The sequence below is a fragment of the Montipora capricornis genome, chromosome 2, assembly GCF_036669925.1.
Source record: "Montipora capricornis isolate CH-2021 chromosome 2, ASM3666992v2, whole genome shotgun sequence".
Lineage (NCBI taxonomy): Eukaryota > Metazoa > Cnidaria > Anthozoa > Scleractinia > Acroporidae > Montipora > Montipora capricornis.
In genome coordinates, this window is record NC_090884.1 from 19,611,241 (window position 1) to 19,628,740 (window position 17,500).

At 38.6% G+C, this 17,500-nt stretch overlaps 1 protein-coding gene across 1 annotated transcript; it reads right to left on the reverse strand.

Moving 5' to 3' along the window:
* Window positions 1-5,222: 5,222 nt before the first annotated feature.
* LOC138039026 (heat shock cognate 71 kDa protein-like) lies at window positions 5,223-17,342 on the reverse strand. Its single transcript, XM_068885176.1, has 5 exons — window positions 17,025-17,342; window positions 16,806-16,879; window positions 16,584-16,658; window positions 16,304-16,433; window positions 5,223-7,089 (listed from the first exon to the last, which is right to left on the reverse strand). Exons 1-5 carry the CDS (start codon window positions 17,224-17,226, stop codon window positions 5,603-5,605), a joined length of 1,968 nt encoding a protein of 655 aa, XP_068741277.1. The 5' UTR covers window positions 17,227-17,342; the 3' UTR covers window positions 5,223-5,602.
* Between the last annotated feature and the right edge of the window lie 158 nt (window positions 17,343-17,500).

The following is a 17,500-nucleotide window of genomic DNA, read 5'->3' on the forward strand; positions in this document are numbered from 1 at the left end:
TCACGGTCCGCTATTACTGACGTTAAGGGAACCTCCACTAAAACAGGAACATATCTTTAAAATAGTTAACATAATGCTCACAATCAAAATTGTTCGAACGTTTTCCAATGGGAGCGCTTGTATCCGAAATAAATAAATTTTAAAAACGGTTGTCTTAGTTTTCAAATTTCCCGGGCGCCGCCATCTTGAATAATTGTGACGTGTCATGGTTGCCCTATTGTTTTAAAACAAAAGCTCTTTGTGCAAATACAAAAGAGCAACCATAACACGTTACAATTATTCAAGATGGCGGCGCCCAGGAAATTTCAAAACCAAAACATGCGTTTTTGAAATTCATTTATTTCGGATACAAACGATTCCATTGGAAAACGTTTGAACAATTTTGATTGTAAACATTATGTTAAATATTTTTAAGTTGTATTCTTGTTTTAGTGGAGGTTTCCTTTAAAAACTGACCGATTGGACCTCAGAGGGTTGGATCCAGAGAAAAGTGACGTCAAAGGCTCACCAGCTTAAAGTTTCAGCGTGTGAATGCAGCTTGTTATATAACAAAACAAGAGTTTAAAAGTCTGGAAGCCCAAAACTCCCGTGCTGCATAATAATTCTGCGGAGTGCACACGCATTGCATTCTTAAGGTGATTCCTCAGAGAAAAAAAAAAGTTGTCGAACGATTTCCTTGAAACTTCCCTGAATGTTCCCTACTAATCCCTGTTCTGCTTGCTTAACAAATAGTGGGCCAATCTTATCCCATTGATGCCTGTACTGATACTAATCACGCACGTTATTTCATCGGCTCAGGGTACATTTTGCGGCAGTTAAAGTAACACTTGAAAAAACACCTGATAGGTAGAAAGTCTAGAGCATAGGGAACACTGTCTTATATAGTTTATGGAAAAATCAGAGGTTAAAACGACGTCAACTCAAACCGTTTCGAATTCTCGAGTCGTTGTTTTCAAGATCATCGTTTACATCCTTGAGTAAGGGGCTTCGTGTACATTTTTAGCTATATATTTTTTCCTTCCGATAATTTTTTTATTTTTGTAAATTTAAAGGGGATAATTTGTACACCAAAATGATGCAATAAAAAATATAGGTCACCGTGCTCGTTTAAGGGTAAAACATCATCGTACATGACTATCTCGATTATAGTAGATCGAAACAACAAAATGAGTTCTACGAATGCGCGCGCTTATTCGCAAAGAGTTATGGGTCATACTCTACTTCTCTCACGTGTTTTGAGAACTGTTTCATCGTGTATGATCGACTTTCGCCATATTTACAATGTTGCAAATTTGACCAATGTATAAATATTGACACACCATTTGCGCACTACATGATGCGTAGTGCGATACTGAGGAATCACCTTAAACCGTTGAGCTTTTGACGTCATTTTCTCCTCGATCCAGCTCTCTCAAGAACTTAATGGCGGACCATTAAATAGGAAAATTCCAGTTAAAATAAACAGGTCTTTTAAATCAAGGATTAAAACTTTGGTCTCTTATAGTTTCGAAATCCAAAAAAAAATAAGATTTGATTTTTTGATAACAGGGGAACTTTAACGAGTCGTCTGCCCGTAGTCCAGAATATGGACTTAACTCTGATTGGCCGAAAAACAATAGAGCTCTTGGAGCCTCGCTCCGATCATAACAAATCGGTTTGGCCACCGAGAAGGATTTTGAACAGGAATGATATTTAGGCTCTGTAGCTAGCTGCTGTTGCTTCGACTTTAGATTTTTTTTCAAAAACTCTTAAAGGAAGAGCAGAGAGAATGCATCCGATGAATGGTTTGTCTAAAAGAAGATATTAAAGTTGTTCTTCCCAACGGGATTTGGCAGTAGTGTTATTTACAGTCCCCAACATTCCAGAAAAAAAAGCATCGTTCCACATTCACCGAATCGCAAACGTTTTTCGTTTGTGGCAAGTTCTTTTTTTTTTTCCTTTTGGAATATATTTGGAAGCAACAAGTCGCGAATCCAAAAAGAGCCGAATGTAACTTGATGCTGCAGCAATCGGGGAATCAGCCGAGTTGACATTGTTTACGCAAGCGCTGAACAATAGTTTTAATCAATGTTTTAATACTCACACCCTTCTTGTAAAATGACAGTTGAGTAGCTGCTGCTGGAAAACTAGAATTTCTCAAAGTCAATTTTCCTTGGACATATTAGCATGTTTTATTGGAATCTTAAAATATTGGAGTTCAAATAAAGTTAATCATTGTACTGTTGATTGCGCCCGATAAGATAAAGGAGGATTCGGCTTTTTTCTGCGACTTTATCTCGAAATTCTTTGTTCCTTGATGGTTTGAACAGAGGAACCGCACCAACGGTAGAAGCGACAAGGCGGGGACGGGGTATCGTTTTTCCCAATTTTTTTTACTTCAATTTGGGCATTTATTCTCCTGGCCCTCTGTACTCTTATTTTCCAATGATCGGGATCTGGTGTTCATTCATGGTGGAAATTGGTGAAAAAACCAGCGGAAGCTCTTAGCCGGACATCTTCATTTTCTCAAATTCGAAACATCCGAGTTCATTGTGATAATCAGAGTATGCTTTAGAAATCGAACTTCGTGTTGGACGGACTCAATGTTGTTTGTGTTTCATGCAAGCTAATTACGTGGAATGCCGAAGGCATATCACGTCTTAAAACCGGTCTGGTGTTTTTTTTTTTTGTTGGTAGTCACAAATCACCCTGCGAGCAGAGCCTCCTTTTGTCGTTTTCTTTACTGTGGAGGAGAAAAGTAGGCTCTGCCCGAATCGCGTCAACTCCTTGAAGCCGCCGCAGCCCGAACTTCTGGACTAGTCAATCTTGTTTTCTCTCGTCAAACCAGTTTTTCCAGTGCGAGCGTCCGTTTAGTGACAAAACCGATGGTTATAATTGAGCCCGCTGTACCATGAAAAACCAAGATGGCGGCGAGATCTGGCATATTAGGCTTGGGTTCGAGACTGTATCCTGGCAACATGCAGCGCATATTCAATAAAGATCTTACTCGATTCATGCAGAGCCTTTCTCGAGAACGCCAAAATCGAGCAAGCAAAAGAAAGGCTCTGCTAGCAGGGTGGTCACAAATGTGCATACCCCACAGATATTTAATGAATCTCCGATCGGGTGAATTTACTTTTATACCCTTCAGTATTTGCAAACTTCCCTGCCCCGATTACAAATCATATACTTTACCCAACCTTCACGATTTTACGAGCGCATTAGACCACTTGGCCACCGTGACGCACTTCCGTTGTCAAGATGAAAGCAAAGATATTTACCGTGGAATCTCCTCCGCCCGCCATGACTGACACAGTATTAAACTATTCGATTAAGAGGACAGATGAATTTTCTTTGAGAAAGGCAAGCTTTATAGGTAAGAAGAATTTTCTACGTTATTTTTAGATCTTGCTTCGTACTGTGGAGATTATTTTGCATAGAACGAATACTTCATTAAAAGTATTTTGCATAGGACGAATACTCTAATATTTCTTGGGAACCAGTTTGTTCAGCCGTTTTGACATAGAAAGAAAATAAGAAAATAGCTTTCAACGTCCAAACAAAATAAAAAAAAATGAAATCAAGTTAAAAAAAAAAAACGAATTAGCTATGGCCGTCACTGGGACTTCGCTGCGGTCCCTCATCCAAGTACATCCATTCATAGCTTTTCTTGCAGCGACTTGCAATGTTTGCCCCCTGGCGATCCCAGAACCATTTGCGTATAAACAGGGATCCGATTACTGTCAACTCATTCATTGGCTAGCAAGATCAGAATCCAAATTTACGATAAAATCACAAAAACATTGACAACAATACGAACTAAGCAAATGTGGAGAACAAAAAAATAATAAACACAGAAAATAAAAAAAATTAAACATGTCGAGAACGATGCGAGACGACCATCATGGAACTGACTTTTGTTTTGTTTTAACGTAATCGACTGCTTGTCTGATTTCTCAAATTTCTCATCATGTCATGTAATCAAGGATATCGTTTTTTCCCACACATTTACACTTATTGTAAAATGGAGCGCAGCGAGTCTTCGTTCTCTGGGAGTCAGCGTGTCCACAAACTCCAATTTCTGCCGGAAATTCTCTAAATTTCGACAAGAGAGTAGTGATCCTCTCTTTATTTCGGAAAACAAAGTCAGGTTTTCGCAAACACAAATTTCGATTTTCTCAAGGCAAACTCCGATGTTGACAAAACAAACTTCGATTTTAAGCACACAAACAGAAAAAAATACTAAGATGTCCTATAATCTAAGAACTTCCTTTGGTTCCTTGATTTCCACCATAAATGAAGGAAAGATCCTTATAGCCCAATTCGGTTAACTCAATGTTGTACCTAATTCAGATGATTTGGGAAGAAAACGTTTTGTTCCAAATATTTCCATATGAATGCTACATTATCATGCAAATGAAATACACAAAGAATCTTAACCCCCAGAGATTTGAAATGGGTACAACATTGCGTTAGCCGAATTGGTCTATCATTCCCAAATAGCAGAAAAACAATTGAAACAAAAATTGAAAAAAGCCACCCCGGCCCCGCGTTTATGTATTTTCGTTTGTTGAGTTCTCTTCATTGGTATTTTCTTTTTCAAAGAAAGTTAAAGAGCAAATTGACATGGTTATTAGTTCTACTTTTCGTGTGAATGAAGCACAGTAATACATACGTACTCAATTGACCTCTCCCCACAGGGGCTTTCAAGGGCGAATGAAACGAAAATAATCGAAACAACAGCTGGTAAGAATCCCAATTGGCCGGAGGCAAACCAGTTGGCTATTTGCAAGTGCAGCCGAGAAGTACCAGGATCAAACTCAACGAGCGGTCAGAGGGGCTCTTGAACCCCGGATCTAATCACGGGGTCACGTTGCCCAGAGAAAGGCTCGTAAATCATCAAATTCCCTCGAGGTTGACCATGCTTTTGCAAAGTCAAAAATTCACACTTCTAGACAACGCAATTCCTTCGTTTTGGAAAGGCTGCTTTACTATTTGTCAGCGTCACATCTCTCATACTGTATTCTTCATGCTACTCTTATTTTGTCCAGACAAAGGAGATCATGCCGGCTCTGGGGCTCATTTGTTGAAATTCAAGCACGCTTTCAATAGACTTACTTATTTTCGTGATTTATGCACGCACTACGGGCCTATTTACCACAACGGGCTTACACACTCTTATTACAATCCGATGACATGGGTGCCTAGTGCACTATCCACAAAAAGGAAAATAGAAAGCAAAATTTTCAAGAAATGCACCTTTACTTTATTATCTGGCTCTGAGGGCAGGCGTACATTACCTTAAAAAGAATGGGAACCACAATGAGAATTAGTTTAAATGTAACTCACAAAATGTAGCTGATTACTTGATTAAATATCAATTTCTCTTCTGTAATAAATGACGAGAAATTGTGGAAACTCTTTGAGCAAATTAACCGACTTTAACTCTTTGCTGCTGCCAGGTAACAAAGGAAGGATAAAAATGATGCTTGTTTCAATGAAATTTTCTTAATAATTCAGAAAGTCAAACCAAGCTTCAAATTCCACAAAAATAAGCCGAGAGCTTTATTTCATGTCTGTTTCTGTTACATAGGAAGTACCGAGTTGTTAATAAGCAAGTTAATCAGTCGACTTCTTCAATGGTTGGTCCAGTTGCTTCGCCGCTGCCAGGTTGTGCTGCCCCAGACTGAGCTCCAGGAAAACCTCCAGGCATTCCACCACCAGGCATCCCACCAGCACCTCCCGCACCTCCAGCACTCTGATAAAGTTTGGTAATGATAGGATTGCAGACTGCCTCCAGCTCTTTCTGTTTGGCCTCGTAATCTTCCTTGTCCGCTGCTTCCGTCTTATCCAACCACTCAATTATTTCTTTACACTTGTCCATGATGGCTGTCTTATCTTCCTCACTGATCTTGTCCTTGACCTTGTCATCTTCAACTGTTGACTTCATGTTGTAGGCATAGCTTTCCAAGCTGTTCTTTGCTTGAATCTTGTCACGTTGCTTGTCGTCATCTGCTTTAAACTTCTCAGCATCCCTGACCATCCTTTCAATATCTTCTTTGGAGAGCCGACCTTTGTCGTTTGTTATGACAATCTTGTTCTCTTTTCCAGTGCTTTTGTCTGTTGCAGACACATTCATGATGCCATTGGCATCAATATCGAAAGTGACCTCAATCTGGGGTACGCCACGTGGAGCAGGTGGAATGCCAGTAAGTTCAAACTTTCCAAGTAGATGGTTGTCTTTAGTCATGCTGCGTTCACCTTCAAACACCTGAATCAACACAGCAGGTTGGTTGTCAGAATACGTAGTGAACACCTGGCTCTTCTTGGTTGGAATTGTAGTGTTACGTGTGATGAGTGACGTCATCACACCTCCGGCAGTCTCAATACCGAGTGACAAGGGTGCCACATCTAGGAGAAGGAGGTCTGCTACAGTTTCGCTCTTGTCCCCTTTAAGGATAGCAGCCTGCACTGCAGCACCATAAGCTACAGCTTCATCTGGGTTGATGCTTTTATTAAGTTCTTTGCCATCAAAGAAATCCTGCAGTAACTTCTGGATTTTAGGAATGCGTGTTGAGCCACCAACTAGTACCACATCATGGATCTGTTGTTTATCTAACTTTGAATCTTTTAATGCTTCCATCACTGGCGATATGGTGTTTCTGAACAAGTCACCATTTACTTCTTCAAACTTGGCACGGCTAATCGGTTCATAGAAGTCGATACCCTCATAGAGCGAGTCTATTTCAATGCTGGCCTGGTGACTGGCAGATAGGGTCCTCTTTGCTCTCTCACATGCAGTTCGCAGACGCCGCATGGCCCGTTTATTCTCAGAAATATCTTTCTTGTGCTTTTTCTTGAATTCAGCCTTGAAATAATCAACCATACGATTGTCAAAGTCTTCACCACCTAGATGGGTATCCCCACGGGTAGACTTAACTTCAAAGATGCCGTCATCTATGGTGAGTATAGAAACGTCGAAAGTGCCACCACCCAAGTCAAAGATAAGCACATTGCGCTCCCCACCAGTTTTCTTGTCCAATCCATAGGCAATGGCTGCTGCAGTGGGTTCATTGATTATGCGAAGAACATTAAGGCCAGCAATGATTCCTACAAAGTATGAGAGAGAATTAGTTTTTTTAAGGATCAAACCAAAGTGCCTTATTCATCTGAAGGTTGGACAACTTAATGATCAAAAAATCAAATTAATACTGATCTTTCGACAGTAACACCCTTGATAAGGCAACACGAGAACCGGCCCTAAATGCCACTCCTACCATGGGGTAGAATGCAATGGGGTGGTCATGTGAGGACCGATTTGCAGTTTTTATTTTATTTTCTCTTGCTTTGAGACACCGGGGTACGTTTTGTTTCATTTTTGGCTGGTACTGAAAGTCGACATTATGAATTTGTAAATGCATTTGTCGAAAATCTGCAATGTTCTGTAATGAAAACAAGACCGATTGCAATTTCATTTCTTTCGTTATTTTTTCAGGTGTTCATAAAAAGGAGTTATTTTGCTCGTGCATGCCAATGTTTATTGGCCTGAAGATTCGGTGCGGGTTAGACCGTATAGCAGTCATTTTAGTACTCTCGCTAGCCAACATTAATTTTGTAGGCTTGAATTGTTCGGGTTGAAGAACAAAATCTCAAAGTGTCTGATAAGTGTACAGACTGAAATAGATTTGTGCTCGCATTGAACTTGGTCTGTTCAAAAATTTTTTTTATTACTTTGGACGGAGTGCTGTTGTGTTAGCTTTACCCTGTCACATACAACATTATGTTATATCAGAAGCTCGTATCTGATTATATACAATACTAAATGGTGGACAAAATTTTACTGTGACTCATACTACTACAGTCTGAGTCAGTGTTTAGTTAACCTAAATGGCATAGGAATACCTCTTATCCTTGTTAAGTTAATTCTTCATTTGTTTGTTTGTACTGTCTATTAAGGTTTCATTATTAATTTGTAAATAAAGTTGATCTATCCTATGAAATGAATAATGTTTGACGAGTCAGTTAATGACTGTTCCAAACCTCCAACACTTTGTCGTGGCCAAGATACAGTAAATGCCTATATATAAGATGTCAAGTCTTTGCATCAGCTGATGGCGAGGTGCGAAAACCCAAAGCAAACTATCAAAGTTAATAGAAACTAACTGAGAGCTAGCAGCCTAGTTGTTTTAGCATAACCCAATGACCGCCTTATCCAACAAAAGATTAAAATTAATGTGAAGGGGATGTCACTTGTCATAACATTGCAGCTCCTGTTATGTCTAGGGGTCATTAGCCACTCTCGGGCAGTTGAGTGCAGCTTTAATATATTATATTCCGACTCGGAATTATGTTTATCCGATTCAGGGTAACTTTTTCAGCCAATTCTATATTGAAACACTGGCTTCACGATCAGAATTGTATATTTAAACCATTTAAACCATTGTGAATGTTTAATGAAGTTATGTTGATGGGTGGTCTTGGCAGATTTCCTTGGAAACATACTGGTCAATATTAGAGGAGTTGACAGTCTAAATAAAAAAAAAACATTTTGAAGGATAGGTGAAGATTACAATGCACAAAGTAGGGGAGGAGTGTCGGGGAAAGGCTGAGGGGATGCAATTCAAGTGGGGTTAAGATGGGAGAGTGCAAGTGTAAAATGTAACGTTAAGGTGATTTTTCCGTAATTGTTGTCTTCCCAGTTCAGTGTCTCAACTATTGTTGTCGCTTATTGAAACTTCAAGTCACAAGTGTTGTACATTCGAGCTTTTTTTGTTGTACATTTCGTGTTGAGCAGTTCTTAGGTAACACAGTGCAGAGAAGAGGAAATTCAGAGCAAAATGACAGAGCAAACCAAGTATTCCCATTGGTCAATAATGAAAGCAACTCAAAGCTTGTCAATCAAAATTAATGCGAGCCCTGGTCAGTGCCTCACTGTACAATGTATTTACCCCTGAACAAGTCGAACGCCAATGTAAGTCAAGCCCCCATTTTCCAAGTCTGAAGCCAGGTTTTCTACATTTCTGGCTAAGGAGTTGAAATTCACATTGGTAAGATTGTTTTTTTGTTTATTTCGCAGGACAAAAAAAGCAAGAAGATCCAACTGTGTGGAGCTTATTAGCATTCAAATTTTTATCATTCACCCACACTCAATCAAGTTCAGTTTTTTTCCTGTAGTTTTAAACTAGTAGCATTGACAGAAATTGAAATCTTGTATAAACAAAACTTTAAAATTTCTCGAGGAGCTTTTGGAGACCAAACGAACACTGCAGAACTTCAACAATGGCTAGACGAAAAACCCACAACCTTGGAAAACTGTCACCAAACCAAAACTGGCTGCATAGTGATAACTAATAACTCCCTAGCCTTTCTGAATTTTCCATGCACTTTTGTGAAAGAGAGAATCAATCAAATTAAAGGCACATTCCATTTCAGTTGATCATTGACTTGGATAAAGTCTGTTTGTCGATGTTACACAGCCAGCAAAGACAAGATTTGAGAACTAAAGCAAACTGCAGAACTCAGTTGTTCAAAAGATTCACATTCCATTTCAGTTGATCATTGACTCATGTCAATTTAGTGGATACAAACACACTAGACGGCAACTGCATGGTAGGGTTGTGGTTAAAACCACTTCAATGCAATTGCAAACTCAACTCTTGTCAAAAGAGTACCCTGCTAGATGCTAGATGACCAAAGATTAATGTAATTTGAACTCGTTTTCATGCAGATTTTATGCAAGGTTACTGTTATGCTAATCAAGTGTGTGACTAGTGTATAACCTGGGGCAATTTTTTGACCTGACTTTAAATTTTAAAAAAAAACTCTAAATTGTGCCTTCCTGATCACCAATGCGACTAAAAACTTAGTTCTTGCAACCAAAATTTTCAACAAGTGTAACTGCGATTTCATAATTCTGCTGAATCTCACCTTCAAGCACCAAACTGCGTCGTGGCTTCCATCAATCAAATTTCCAAACCTACACAAGTAGCTAGGGAAAGTGAATTGGGAGTTTTTGCTCAGTTCACAGCTCAAATAAAATTGATATCCTTTTTAGAAGTTCTTCAGTAAAAAGATCTGTACCTATTCCACTCCTTTTCATCAGCGTCGAGTTCAAACATATGAATGTACTGTGGGAACCAAAGGTTCCAGATTCAGCAGAATTATGAAATTGCAGCGAAGTTTTAGGCAATTTACTGACTTACATAATGCCAGTAATGACCTACAGTATACACCTTGATTTAAGTCTGCACAAACTGTACAGTAGGATCAACTAATTCCTTAAAATTGATAGGACCTTGATGATTGTTCACATTACTCCCTTGGCTAACATCTGTACTAACTGCTTTTGCTGGATCAATTATATCATACACTCTAAGTCCACAGTTCTCAACATCATTTGACATTGCATGAATATTGTACCACACAATTTTAGTTAATTATACATGTGCCTTCACTTCATTCTCACACCTATACCGCTGTATCAAGCAGTTTAATGTTGGTAATAGAATACACTGAGGTAAAAAAAAAAATCTTTAACATAGTATTCCAAAAAATTCCTTTGGAATGTGACACCAGTTCTTTAGTTTTGACAAAACTGCCAGGCATACCAAATCTGGTTCTATACTGTTCATTTGTCACACCCATTTTGTAGCTGCTGTATAATTTTCCTACTGCACAATACCAAATACAGTATTCACTATTGGAGTTCAAATTTATTAATAAACTGCAACAGTAGCTTCACAGGAAACAAAATAACTTGACATAATTTTGAGTGTACCGTAATTTAAGGGTCAATGTCATGTGATGATATGAGCAGTATTTCTCACCTGCAGAAATTTTAACAAACTTTTAATATTTTGCTTTCACCATCCCGTTTTTTCAAAAAAGACAACGTGTGGTTCCAGAAGATATCCATACCCTCACCACAGAAGACTTTTTGATTTGCAACCCCTCCCCTTCCCCCCAGGATTTTCTGTTCCAGAGGGTCTTTCATGAGCCCCCCTCCCCTCAGGAATTTCCAGAATTTTTGTACTTATAAAAAAGAAAGTGAATTAGTTACGTAAATATGGTAGAATTTTATTACAACAGTGTAAACATTAAGGTTAACTTTCATAAAGATATAATGCTTTGTTAAGCTCATTATCCAGCTAAACTTTTAGCTTCTTCGCCATCAACTTTGCAAATAATTGTTTTTATGTCAGATTATAAGCTTAAACATTTGGGTTGCACGTCTGTTTCACGTTTTTGTGCAAAGTTCGATGAGAATGTTTCACTTGCTTAAACAACTCCGCAAATGATAGTAAATAAAACAGAAACTTACAAGGTTCCTTTGCCTACACATTTTGTCAGTTTCTACAGCTTGATCCTTATTTAAGAACCAAAAATTTCACTAGCACACACATGTTAAAGCGGTAGGTTTGGTGAACATCGTCACAAAGGCGCTTGTTTTACGAAGAATATTATTGATGCCAAAATAATCCATCCTATTTGTAATCTTAGCTATGGCAATTTAAGTGCAGTCTTAAAATTTACTGACTCTCCAGCAGTCATTCTTGCCGGCAGACGACACCCAGCCTCCCAGAAATTTGTTGCTTGCCTTTGAGCCACGGACGGAATCTAGAGGGTGACTGTTTTTGTTTTTGGCATGATTTACTTCCTCCAATGAGTAGTAAAACCCTGTTTTAGAATTTGCAGTTTGACGTAAGAGACTAAACCTCAACAATCTCGTTTCCAGAGGCCGCGATCCTCTACTCAAAGAAGAGAAAACTTGACTCCCGGTTCCTGTCCATGGTCTAAATGCCACCCACAAAAAAGAAAATGTTGTTGTTGCACGGAAGCGTTGAGATGGTGGGAACTTGTGTCTCATTGTATTTTCAATGGGTTACTACCTCCAATAAAACAAGAATCCTATCAAAAATGTGTTTACTGCAAGTGAAGGTAGCAAAAAGCGATACTAAGTGAACGGAAGTGTTGGTTGGACGAAAACGAGACAACGCTGAAAGTCTGGAGACAAGACTTCAGTTGAGACCGCCATTTTAAGTCTTTTGAATCTGTTCCAAATGAAAGACACATTATTCTTAGCTTTGGGAGACTGTAGCACTAGCTAACTCAAAGAAAAACAGAAACATTGAAGCTAATAATATTAACTTTATCTCAAAACTGACTTTTGCTTCAAAAGAACATACGTAAGTATGTTTTCGTGCTTCAGATCAATCGTATGCTGCTTTCAATGTTTTGTACGTGGTTCATGACCCTTTGGAAAAGTAGTTTCCCACGAAACCCCCCTACCCCTCGGAAATTACTGCCCTTTAAACCCCCCTCTCCCTTGGAAATTCCAATGATCTTCTGTGGTGGGGGTATGGATATTTTCTGGAATCACATAATATAAGTTGATTTTAAGACTCAAAGAAATGCCTTATATCTTTGCCATGGTAACTATATTTTGGAGGAAAATGTGATGTGAGAAATCTATGATGGGTACTTAATACCATGGCCAAATTTCGTGTTGATATGATTACCCTATCTGTATCTAAGGGCAGAATATGTTTATCTGTTATAAAAGGGAGAAACTATTTCAAGCCTCCTTAATACGGCTTTCGAAAGCAATAAAATGTATATTTATTGATTATTGATGAGCTGGAGTCCAAAAAAATAATACCGAACAAGACTATCATGCCATTTCTGTTCACTGACAGCTGAATTAAGTGAAGTGTGACCAGCAACATTGTCGGTGGTACAAGCACTCAAAAAGTATTTTATTCTCTGTGACATACAGTGCAGACCAGAAATATGCGTCCTACGCAGACGCAAAACGCACGCGCGTTTTTTGCGCACACGCGTTTTTAAATGCGCGTTTCCAAACGCGCATTTGATGCGCGTTTTTTCTTTTGTTATGCAAACTCGTATCGTAGATGTGATGTTCATTGTTCCACGAAACAATAGACAGACGATAAAATGAATATTTAATTTCTGTGATCAACTTACCAGAACATTTGAATTGAAGAGCGGTGTCAACTGACCATTGTGAGTTTTCGAAACGAACCTACAAACTTTTAAATTCTTTCGACATTCACTGAATGAAAAATAATAAAACTCTGTTGTCATCCTGCAGCTGACCACTGATAGTAAAGTTATTGTGACCTTTCTGTTGCCGAAACTGCAGTTTGGATCGTTGTCACAGAAAATGCCAGACAACGGAGAAAATAATTATGTAAACGTAGCTTCTGACTTTTCCGCCAATTCTTCGCAATAAAAGTGCTTTGCCGAAAATTTGTCGAGCTTAAGAATTTCGGGAAAAAAAGAAAACAGCGCTACTGAGGAGTTTTTGTAACATCCCAAGTTTTTCGCGAACGTCAAATACTGAGAATGGCGCCACAGAAGTCGTCATGAGATAACTGCTTTGAGGCTCCGACAAGTAATCATTTGGTTCCAGGCTCTCAAACAAAAGAAGACGACTTTTAGCACTGTTTATACGAGAGAAAATAAGCCGTGGCTTACTCTAGCCGCGGCGTACATAATACGCGAAAGGGACTATTTATACGAGTATAAACTCCCAGGCCAGGATAAGCCGCGGCTTGAGAAAGCCGTGAACGTAGATTTTGTACCATTTACACCGGGTGTTCGCGTCTTATGTAAGCCGCGACCAAAGTAAGCCGCGGCTTATTTCCCTTTTTTGTCACACAGGGTTTCACTCCGTATGCTTCCAGCCAACCCCGCGTTAATTCTCCTCCGTAAAGCTTAACTAAAGAAAGAACTTGGTGCAGAAGATATCTTAAAGGGGAGATTTTTCAACTCCGAGCGCATTTCAGTGAATCTTGCTGAAGTAATACAGCTTCAATTCGCAAAAGGACACAATGCCGAGACGCCTTTTGAATGTCACACACGCATTACAAAAATTATTTTGAAATATACGAGAAAGTACCGGTATTACAGATGGCGTAAGTAAGTTTTGTTTGCGAATGAATATACTCCTTATTTCGTTGATTTTACTGCATTTCACTGCGCTGTTCGTTCAAGTCTTGCTCTTAGCGATATTTGTTATTGATTGACTAACTTTACTGACCGTCGATTTCTGTTGGCAAAACTGATGTCTTTCAAATTGAAAATAGTCCTGTTTTACGTTTTAATCACAGGAAAATATTTATTTCCCTCATTATGTCATTTGTTGATGCAGCGAGAAGTGAAAGTAATTTTCAAATGTCTGAAATTAAATATGAAGCGGAAGCGAGTGCACTGTTGACTCGAATTTCACTTGGAAGCACGCGTTACGTTATTTGAAATTTTGTCAAACACTTCACTGTTGACATAGCCATTGTCTTGCGCTGAAACTAACAATAAAACTTAAACGATGAAAAGACAATGGACCAACTCATACATACTAATTATCTTTGATGAATGCGCATTTTTGATGCACGTGTTACAAACACAGACGCGTGTGCGCAATTTTCGTATGCTCGTTTCGCACGCGTTTTTTGGGACGCATATTTCTGGTCTGCACTGTACCAAACATATTATCAAAGTTAACATGCCACTTCAAAGCTAAAAGAGTAAAAGAGAGTGCATTTACTTCCAAGAGATGCCTTTCAAGTTGAAAGACAGAAAGCAAAGAAAAAAAATTCAGCCGTGTTTTACACACTGCTTGCAGTTATATAATTTGTGCAAGAAATAAATACAACCAGACCAGTGCAGTTCCTCTCATCTAAAATTAATGCAGATTTTGTTCCAAATATTCAAATACATGTACACATCTCAAGTTTTCGTAAGGATTTTACAGTTTAAGATTTTACTAAGTAAAATGTATTTAGGAGAAACAGAAACAATCATAAAATGTCATACTTCAATAATGCAGTGTTTTAAATCAGTTATTTATGTAACAACAGTGATGGCTTCCAATGGCCATACCTCACGTTCAAAGCATGTTGGCCCCACAAATTTTCAAAGGGCTCTGCGTACATGTACATGTGAATAGAGTTTATTTACAATACAGCATGTGCGACTTTCTTAAAAGCCATCGAAATGACGTTACCAATGTTCTAAACTTTATCAGCTACTTTGTCAGTCACTAGCTTAAGACATCATGACAGCAAAAGTATCATTCAATTCAGCATAAAAAATATATTTACAATTCAAATTTCATGAGACTAAGAAAGCTTTGAAAGACTTTCCAGAATTGCCTTAATTTTGTTAATTACTATACGGTTGTTTTGGCTCCTGTGATGCTTTTTTATTCCAAAGGTTGTATCAAAGGTTATCTCTTCATTTGTCCGGTCTCCACCAAATGCAAGGAAGATCGAACCTTATGAAAAACAATTTACTTCCAAAAAATCAGAAACAGCAAAAGTATCATTCAATTCAGCATAAAAAATATATTTACAATTCAAATTTCATGAGACTAAGAAAGCTTTGAAAGACTTTCCAGAATTGCCTTAATTTTGTTAATTACTATACGGTTGTTTTGGCTCCTGTGATGCCTTTTTATTCCAAAGGTTGTATCAAAGGTTATCTCTTCATTTGTCCGGTCTCCACCAAATGCAAGGAAGATCGAACCTTATGAAAAACAATTTACTTCCAAAAAATCAGAAACCAAGATTTCAACAGATTAATAAATAATTTACCAAACATTGCACGTGAGTTATATGTACCTGACAGATGAAACGTGTATCTATTGAGAACCAAAATTACGGGCTTTTCAATTAAGTACACTTGACAATTCATAGCAAAAAGAGCACATTACTAAAAGCAAATGAGAATAAAGACTATCGATACAAGATTTTATAATATTGTAGCCGCACTTGCTATGGCAGCTGGCCATAAAGCACAATCTTATTTACTCGCAAGAACACTCTAAAAACATACATTAAAAACATACCTTGTGCAATAAGGATACTTTTGTGCTCCCACAAAATATTAATAAAAAACTGAAATCGCTTATCCTTTCTATCCAGATGCAGAAACCATGTTTTCGATAGCCTTGAAGTCGTTGGTTTGATATAATAAGGGAGCACTACACCGTAACTGATCGTGATAAATCACTTTTGTCTGATGATCTGTCACCTTTTCAGGGTTTAATGACACGTGACTGGACATCGCGACAGGGCATCCAGATTTGAGCCATATCAATGTGGATGGCTTACCACAAAAGGAAAACTGAAAATGACCAATACACCCAGCGTTCACCTGATTACCACGTGCTTATAGAAGGTGATTTCGCTTAACCACAAATCTTTAACAACTAAGCAAGCTATTGGATTCAAGGGGAAAAGAACAGAACTCACAGTGCTTTAAGTATAACTACTGCGTTTGGCCTGCGATCATTACTACTCACCGGCATCTTTGGTTGCCTGCCTCTGGGAATCGTTGAAATATGCCGGCACAGTGACAACAGCGTCACTCACTTTCTCTCCCAGATAAGCTTCCGCAGTTTCCTTCATTTTCGTTAGAACCATGGAGGAAATCTGGTATATTACAAAGCAGAGCGTCATCAGTTAAAAATCATAAGATCCAATTTCTTAAAGAAAATCAACATGATTGGTGATTTTGAATCGCCATCCCCGCTTGTCAAAGAATAGACGTAAAAAGCAATCAAAAGAACATGTGCGATTTACCTCTTCAGCGAAGAAAGTTTTAGTCTCTCCTTTATGCTCCACCTTAATCTTCGGTCTTCCTCCTTCGTTCAATACCTTGAAGCAGCAAGTGAAAGTATTGAGCTCGACGAGTATAGCAGGTAATTTATTTAGCTTATATCTAAGTGTAGCGAGTACTTCCATGCAGAATAATGACAAAATTCGATATTTTTCGACGCCAACTTTGAAAAAAAGTTCACTTACCTTGAAAGGCCAATGTTTCATATCGCTCTGAACGGAGCCCTCGTCAAATTTTCGTCCGATAAGACGCTTTGCATCTAAAAACGAAAGCACTTTCGTCAGGACAATTTCAAGATGGCGCCCAGCCGGTAACATACTGTAATTTCTCTTATCTGCCACGCCGCCTTACGACCAAGACCTTTCTAGCAATGACGCCAAACAAGTTAAGCAATAATCACTTACCGAACACACTATTTGCTGGATTAAGCGCAACTTGATTTTTTGCTGAATCACCGATCAGCCTTTCCGTGTCCGTGAAAGCGACATAACTAGGAGTTGTTCTGTTTCCTTGATCATTTGCAATAATTTCGACTTTATTGTGCTGGAAAACACCAACACATGAATAAGTTGTACCAAGATCGATTCCTACGGCTGGGGCAGGCATTTTGAGATTGGAAAAGACAACGGAAAGTTGCTTCGAAACGTTTGGCTAGTCCACACAGCAATCCAATGCAATTACTCCGGAAGACATGTGCTTATGAGGACAAATTGCCTCGTTCTGGAACTTTCTACATTCTTCTAGATTCTTTCGTCATTGGCTATTTTGGGAGTGGGTCCAAATTCCTTCTAGAAGTTTCCGTATTATTTATCTCAAGAATACCCAAAGGAGAAATAAGGGGCATTGTTTGACTCGTGAAAAACAAAACAAAGAAATTCAA